At 28.6% G+C, this 9,194-nt stretch overlaps 2 protein-coding genes across 5 annotated transcripts in view; one reads left to right on the top strand and one right to left on the bottom strand.

Moving 5' to 3' along the window:
* LOC108693570 (caspase-1-like) overlaps nucleotides 1-3,589 on the top strand; it is a 41,271-nt gene extending 37,682 nt beyond the window's left edge. Inside the window, exon 5 of the mRNA XM_018202590.1 lies at nucleotides 3,010-3,589. Coding sequence (XP_018058079.1) covers nucleotides 3,010-3,353 — 344 coding nt within the window. The 3' untranslated portion in view covers nucleotides 3,354-3,589. The remainder of the gene's footprint in view (nucleotides 1-3,009) is intronic.
* The window catches only part of LOC108693569 (alkaline phosphatase-like), a 187,553-nt gene that overhangs the window by 105,577 nt on the left and 72,782 nt on the right, over nucleotides 1-9,194 (bottom strand). The window lies entirely within an intron of this gene.

The following is a 9,194-nucleotide window of genomic DNA, read 5'->3' as shown; positions in this document are numbered from 1 at the left end:
TTTAATATATAAATATATAATATAAAAATATTTCTAAAATGAAATTTATAATTAAATTTATAAATAAAAAATCCATCTAAAATTAAATAAAAAAAAGTTAAATAAAAAATGATTTGTCATCTGTAGATAATAATAAAAGATTTTCATATTTTTAATTATTTATATTTAAAGAACAATCGCTATTTAGATTTTTGTAGAAGAATTGTCTTTATTGCTGTATGTAAGATTCTTAGATAAAAACAGCTATGGTGAGAATCTAGCGCACGTTGTATACGCCATTTAAAGAGAACACGTTGTCAGAATATATCAAGAAATCGATTTCTCTTACATATTCTTGAATAGTAAGTAGATGCAAATGCAGTTTTTGCCTATTCTAACAACGTGTTTCCTGTAATACGTTTCGATCCTACAATGCAACCTTCCAAATGTAACGAATTCTACATCGCGGTGCTTCATGTTGCTCGTAACTGTCCAATTGTTAAGATTTATTAACGATTTATAACGAATGTATAGATAGTTTCTCTGTAACTAACTTGAAAATGTCTTTGACCGAATAATCAACGGTGAAATGTGGTTGGACCAATGTAGTATTCAGTACCTTTGCAAAGGACACATCGATCGCAACGTGTTTGAGGTCCAATGATGATAAGGTCTCATTGGAGTAAGATCAATGGAATAGCGAAATAAGGGACGAAATAATTGAACAGCACAGCAAGATTTGGATGTCTATACCTATAACGCGTGCGAAGTAATCCCAGATTAAATAATCGCTGGCAAATCCAATCAGTAATGTAAAGAAAGGGAGAAAGAGAATAATTTAATTTTGAACTAATAGTTATTAATGCTATTAAGAGTCCATGCAAACAAATCTAAAAACAGATTAAGGAAGCAAGAAATCAAAAACTATTTACAAGAATTAACTTCAATGATTCAGGTTTATTTCATCTGAACTACGATTTGTGTTGAAATTTTGTCTGTAATTATTTTTGTATTGTGAACGATTCTGCACTGTCATTCTACACATCATTTATGGTATGTCCATTTCAATCAATTTATTTTTATTTATGTAGATTGATTTTAATCTCAATTTAACTCTTTTCGTTTTTTTAATTCTTAAAAAAAGATAAAATAATAAATTTTTAGGAAAAGATAAAAAATAAGTTAAATTAAAATTAAAATTAATCTACATTTTAATAGAAATGGATATCACTTATAGATATCCCTTAACTTTTAGAAAACAGAGATCTATTTTTTTAATCTTTAGCTTTAATTTACAGCTTTTCTTTAAGTAAGATTTGCCATAATTCATTACTTCATTATATTCCTTGTCTCAAAATATGATATTATTTCAACGCCACTATAACTTTTCATTCGTAAAGATTAATAAATAAAATCGTCGAATAAATAAAATATAATATGTAATATTATACAATATAATAATTCTCTAATGACCTTAATAACTTTTTAAATAATTTTTTACAAGAATTAAATAAATACTTTCTAAACGTGTTTCGCGTATATAATGTCATTGTTATCTCTAATCTCACATTACTTCGCTTAATCTCTAGCCCGTTAGGTCTAAGACTCGATGCCATCTAGATGTAGAATGTACGCAGCTTTCCTAAGAAGTTTAAGTGCTCTACTAAGGTAACACCGAACTTTGTAATTTCAGGTTAAAATATATCTGTTCTGCGCAACACAATTAGCAAGGAATATGCGGTTGCTCGTGTATGCGCGGAAAGTTAAAATTAATTTAAACTTATTGCCCTAGAAAGTTGTAAGTTTTTATTAAACATTGGGTTATCTCGAAGTCGTAACAAATCTATCAACTTGGCGATGTAAACCTATATATACTATTAAATTTATAGTGTCAAATTTAAGATGAGTCGCCATTGTTCCTACTAAATATATCGTTACTTTATACTAAAACAATAATTAGGTCAAATTGACATGACATAGTGTCAAATATAATCATTGCTTTGGTATAAAATAACGATATAAAGGCGACTTACCTTAGGTTAAATTTGACATTATAGATTTAATAGTCTAACTTTGCTATCTTTAACAACTCTATACTCTCTAAATCTGAATTATAGTGGATAATCACTGATATCAATACCAAGTATGCCACTGGTAATCAGTAAATTAAATATGAGATCCCTAACCTAGCTAATTTTTACTATATGATCTAACTAATTTTGTTTTAGTCCTTTCAATGAATACGATATTGGAAGATTGAAATTAACGTGCAAATGTGAGTATTTTAATTATATAATGCTCAAACTTTTTTAGTTGAACTTCACTGATTATCACCTAAGCTACTGGATAATTAGCGACTATTCACTGATTCAGATTTAGTGAGTAAGCTTTAATAAATACATTTTTTTATTACAAAAATCTTTTTAAAGCAAGCGAGTTATTAAGATACTTCTTATCTATTTATTCTTATCTACTTATACATATAGATTGTTACATTTTCAAAGACTTCAGAAAGTATTTATTTAATTTTTGTAAAAAATTATTTAAAAAGTTATTAAAGTCATCAGAGAATTATTATATTATATAATATTATATTGTATAATATTACATATTATATTTTATTTATTCGACGATTTTATTTATTAATCTTTACGAATGAAAAGTTATAGTGGTGTTGAAATAATATCATATTTTTCTAATAATCTGAAAGAAAATCATTGCATATATTTTAACGTTTTAGAAAAGGCAAGTATACGTTAACAGTTTGCGTATACAGTTTATACTTGATATACATAACTCTAGAGTTTTATACTTATCTCCAGAATTTTTAAATTTATATCGTGTCTCATGTGCTATGAGACCCTGCTACCATAAGTTCGCTGATGCATCCACCTTACTAATCTCTCTTAATTATAAGAACTCGCTGCCGATAACGTGTATCTTGGCTGCGCCAAATGTATCTCATTAAGTATCGGAAAGACAAATCAATCAACTACAGTCTAAGAGTAAACCGCGCGTTACGATTTTCAGGTTTTTTCTCGTGGCGCAATCCAGACAACGGCTCCTGGTTCATACAAGCACTCTGCGAAGAGCTGGATCTTCACGGACGTAGCCGCGATCTACTCACCATAATGACCTTCGTTAATCGTCGTGTCGCCATCGAGTATCAATCCTATGTGCCACAGAACGAGAAATTTCACGCGAAAAAGCAAATTCCGTCAATTGTTTCGATGTTGACCCGCTTTGTGTACTTCCATGACAAACACACCGAACCAAACAAACCGAACAATATTGACAATGAATTAAAGGAAAAGAAAACCAAGGTTTATAAAAGAGATGCAAAAAAAATGTTCCCGAGGAAAAGGAATTTTTGAAAAACCCTCCAACAAAATCGACTTTATTTTAGTCAAATTGTTTTGATGCATCCAAAAAGTGATTATTGATCGACGCAACTCATCGAACACATTTTACGATTAATGAATTTCGCTGTCCCATAAAGAATTTAAGAATTTAATATGTAAAAAGAAGAAAAAAAACAAAAATAGATTGTTTATATCTACACAGAAAGAACATCTACAAAGAAAGAAGGTTTTGCTAAAATATAAAATAATGCCTGACATGCTATTTGATTTAAATATTTGTATGTATTTTTAACAAAATTAATAAAGATACTTTGATATAGAATTGATCACCAAAATCTGAAAATTGAATAATCAAATAGTATAATATTTCAAAATGATATTTCAAGCGTCACTCTAAAAATTTAGCTAGATACAGATCTAAAAATAATTGTTAGACTATTAAAATAATTACATAAGATAGGACAAACTAAAATGTCAAAATTTTTTGTAATTTCTTTATCGTTATAGGCTTTCAGAAATAAATTTTCAACTTCTTCATTATATTATCAAATAGTTTTTTAATCCAAATATTAAAACGTTTATTTAATAAAAATTAAAATTTGAGCAAAAGTGAGAAAAAGAGAATTCGAGAATAAAATTTGATTTGCGCTAAAAAACCTAAATTGCAGACGAAGAGTTAAAATACTGATTAATTTTTATGTAACATTAGGTAAATTGTAAATAAAATTTTCTTTTGTTTTACTTGTCAATTGCGACCGATATGTTGAGATGTATAATAAATAAATTAATTGTTCATTACGCGTGATCATTCTATATAATTATTTTCTGATCTATATCTAGTTAAATTTCTAGTTATTTTAGCAAAATCGTCCTTTGCGTGTAGCAAAATTGTCTCTCTTTTTATTATTATTTTTAAATGGAAAGCGATAAATATTTTCAAATATTTCAAATATCCGTATTATAATTAAAGATTTAATTAAATACTTTTAATTGTGGTTATTTTATACATGATATGTAAAATTCAATTTCGTTTATATCCTTTACTCGAGCGAAATATATATATATATATCATTAAAATATCTCATTTATATTATAATGCTATTAAAACAATAAAGAGAAAAAAGTAGATTACAGAATTAGTTAAATATCTAAATAAATTTACATATTCCTTCGTTTGCATTTATAAATTAATTTCTAAACAAATTATAAAATATTATGGAAATATCACGGAATATACACTTAATAACACTCAGCAAAGTAAAATAAATCGCTAAAGCGCATTAAGCAGTACGCCCCGAATTATTGTATTATAATCAGATTTACTATATTATACTTAATTAGTATGCTAATTATGTGCAAATTTTCATAACGCTGTAAAGGCTGTTATAACCGTTAAAAATAATAATGACTGATGTTTCTCACTATTTAAATTCATACAACGTATCGATCTCAATGTATTGACAAATAAAATAATTTCATTTACGAATAATTAGCCAATATCTTTTCTTATATAAAAATTAATTAGTATTTTAAATCTCCGTTGCAATCTCCTTTCTAGCAGCAAAACACACTTTCAAATTTTTTCCCTGTTTTTAAATTTCAATTTTTATTAATAAGGGTTTTAACATTTGAGTTAAAAGATTATTTGATAATGTAATAAAGATGTTGAAAAGTAACCCTGAATTTTTGAACATTTTTTGAAAGCCTATAAAACAATAAAGAGAAGATGAACTTGATAAAGAATTGCAAATGGAAAATTAAGATTTATTTATTACTTTAATTGTCGTTTTGATGTACTATATGATGTATTAATAAATAAAAACAATATGAAAAAAATTCCATTAAAAAATAGTTAACCAATATCTTTTTTTATACAAAATTTAAATAGTATATTTTATAAGATGGCAGTTAATTCAATTTACTGAAGACTATATTCACTTAAAATGTCTCGACTCTATGGAAAGGATACGCGATAGGAAAATGTCTTGAAACCCCGATCTGAATGGACGGGGATCGCTTAGTGTTTGCAGGCAAGAAATCGGTGGGAACTAATTCTCTCCCCTTAATATGTCTCTATATATATTCGGTGAACCGACAGGGAAGATCCAGGAGTGTATTAACCGCAATGCGTGCGACTGCGATGGTATATTCAACGTCAGATTAGATACCTGCGGTCAAAGGAGTTAGACGCTATTAACCTTTGTCTTGGAAGACGCGAAGTGGAATCCACGAATTATGCCGTTAACCAGATACTATCGCGAAATGTAATCTTCTCCGTGCCAGAGTAGATCGATCTGCGGTGATTATACAGACAGCTCGTATCCCCGGCAGAAATCTCGGAGTCGCTTAATCGCATTGTTAAATTTTGTTACGTAACTTTTGTAGATAGTATGACTATGCGTTATAGATACCTTCACAGTAAGTGATGAATATAAAGGAAATAAAGGTAATAAATGGTATTAACGCGCATAAATAAATCGTGAACGAATATGTATTTCGAATTTATTTGTAAAAATTAAAATATTTTTGTTTTTCTAGATTTTATTTTCAACCGAATCCGTATAATATTTTGTATCGTTTATATTTCGGATACGATAAAACATTTTTGAATATTACTAAAAATTGATACTAAAAGTCGATGTTACATCGTTTTATTGTAGCTCAATGAAATTCATATGTTTCGTTATATTGATTATGAATAATGCGAAAAATTATAAAATAAGTTGTTTTTTTATCTTCAGTATATTTTTTTCAATAAAATAGATTTACTGCTAATTGATGGTATTATTGTAACATATGCAAGGAAAACAAAAATAAAATAACAAAACAAATCATATTCTTTTTTACGGTAAATAATTATGTTTGTGACTCAAAACTGTAAAATAATAATGTGAAATATCATAAGAGATTATACTGTTTTATGTAATGTTAGCTCACAGAAATTATTTTTGAAAGACTTATAATGTACACCATTAATTCACTAATTTATATTTTTTCTTTTTTCTTTTTTTTTTTTTATTTATATTATGTACTTAGTTCGTGCATTTTTAATATTCAATTTTCTTCGTCAAACATAGATATAATTACTTGTTTGAAACAAGAGATTGAAAAAGTTGCATCGCTAGTTTTTTTTCTATAATTAAACTACATATTTAATGAGAGATAAAATGTTTAGTCAAAAACTACTTTAAAGCAATTAGTAACAGAACATTTCTCTTAACATAATATAATAAATCTTGATATAGTAATAAACCTTTTTTGTCTTTTCTAAAATGTAAAATATCTTGATCCGTCTCTCGTTCAGAATATAATCTATCACGGATCTTAAAATTATCGCTCGCAATCTGGAACTTTCGTTTGAGAGACGAACGTTTCACGTAAGAACAGTGAAGTGAAGCGCAGACGGTAAGAAGCAGATTCAATCACTAGCGCGAAAAAGGGGTCTAGCTGTCGAGAAAATTCTTCAAGTCTTGACTTTCTGGCTGGCAATTCGAACGATTGCGAATCGATCCTATCTCCTCGCACTGTTAAGTGGAGCTCTCAAAGAGCGAACCATCGAAACTGTGTGGATGGCTTGTCTAAAACGCGATCGAAAGGGATTTTGGTTTGGAAGGCCCTCTTGTCTCTTTTTAGAGGCTCGTGAAGTACACTGCGTCAAGTAGAAACCACTTCGTTCGACGATCGTATCGTTGATCCGATCAATATGGATGCTATACCAGAATTGCGCGCGAAGTATGTACAACTCTGTACGTGAATGATAACGTACAATCGCTTTGTACAATTCGAAACGTTCGATATTTTACAGCTTATTCACTACTGGACAAGTACTAAGCTTCCTTTCGCGGATGTTGCGTTCTACACAATTGTTCTCTCTTCCTTCCTTATGGCAGCAAACTGCTGACTTTCTCTTGTCTAAAAATGCAAATAACGCCGACATATGTTTTATAAAACACCAATAGCTGTTTTGTTTATAAAATGATTCGCGCGGGAAACATGAAAGTAATAATATTTTACAGAAGAGATATACGCGAATATATTTATATATATTCATTATAAAATCTCATAATTTTTAAATATTTAAAAAAAGAACGTTCTAACTTGAATATTTTAATTCAAAATATCGTGTACTGAAAAAAAAAATTATATCAACAGTGTTAATTTAATTGAAAATCTTGTTCATTTAACAGTATTAATGAAATAGATAAAATGTTATTAAAAGAAGAGCACGATGTATTTGTTTTATTAATAGTAGTTCATTAATAGTTTATTAAATTAATATTATTTTTAATAAAATAAAATATGCTATTGATTATTTTTTTTTGGTGTACGTAATGAAATCTAAATAGAGAAACAACATAAATGAATAAAGATGGATATATTTGAGTATATGTCTTGGTAATGTCTCTAATATTTTTGTATAGACTGTTAAATTTCATATGGAGAAAGAATAGTTTTACTGAAGTATCTAAAAATTTAACTAGAACACACAGAAAAAAAAGACTATTTTTAAACCGTAATGTACTCATATATAAGCAAAAAATATTGTAAATTGTCGCTTTAAAGATTTTAGATTTTGATTTAATTGAATTTGTATTGATATAAGATTTTTAATTGAGCAAATCTTCAGTGCAAAATAATATTAGGTGTAGTAAAAAGAAATCCATTATTTTTGCATGAAATTGAATGGAAAAATAATGGATTTCTTTTTACTACACCTAATACTTGCATCAAAATAAATTCAATCGAATAAACAAATATTAATCAACTAATAATAAATGTTTGAAGTAAGATTACAATATTTTTGCATATATAAGTATATTATAGTTGATTTAAGAATAATATTTTTTTCTATGCAGATTTAAAAATAATTTTGATCATCACAATAACTGTATGTATACTTTAGCCAAATCATTCTTTCCATGCAGTTCAAGCAAACCGCGCGTTGATTATTTATCGAAAATCCAGTTTCCTACCTTGAAATAGCAGTAATATCATAAATTAAATTGACAAACAATTTAATATTACTGATAATAAGCATTAAATCTAATAAGCATTAAAATACTATAAATTTATGACTGAAATTATCATCTCAGCCAGAATTCAAATCTGGATCTCCCTTTCGGCAGGCATCTTCCTCTTTTATTTAATATTATTAAATAAATGAATCTATGAATTATCAAATTACAAACGAGAAAGTTTTCATCCTATCGTAAATAGAAAGAATCGAAATGCGAGCTATAACGTGTGTTGAAAGTGGTAGTATTTTATCTTCGAAGCAGTTTCGACTCAACTCGTAATAAATCAATCCTACAGGCGGCTGTATCATCGATATATTTTATATACTGCACGGAAAGATAAGTTACAAGATGTTGCTACACGTGTCTGCCAACGTCATAATTTTAAATCCACACAACGATAGTTAATCCACACCATTCGCACCGCGGAAAATCAAAATTGCGATCATGATACCACGCTGCGTTCTTATATATAGCTAATCACTCCTTTCCCGGGGTACAATCTGCACTACATCCGACGTAATTCCGGCAAAATGAAAGCAACGCACCAAGCACTTCGAAATGCCGCGCGATGTCACGGCGGTAAACTAAGGCGCCATTCGTCTTAATCCTATTTCCAAGCTTCGCGCGGGTGCGACTAGGTATTCGCGACTGTATGCAAAATTCTATCCCGTTCGCACTCTCTCGCGGGTATTACTATACATTGGTTTTGTTTCGATAGAACAATGCCACCGCATTTGGTAAAATACGATGCAACGAGTAAGAGCAATCGCTTAGCAATCGCATTCGCGATTTCATCAATTTAGCATATAAATATATGTATATATATATATATATA

Source organism: Atta colombica, unplaced genomic scaffold (assembly GCF_001594045.1).
Source record: "Atta colombica isolate Treedump-2 unplaced genomic scaffold, Acol1.0 scaffold92, whole genome shotgun sequence".
NCBI classification, from domain to species: Eukaryota; Metazoa; Arthropoda; class Insecta; order Hymenoptera; family Formicidae; genus Atta; species Atta colombica.
Note: the sequence above shows the minus strand (reverse complement) of the source record. Positions and strands in the feature narration are given on the sequence as shown.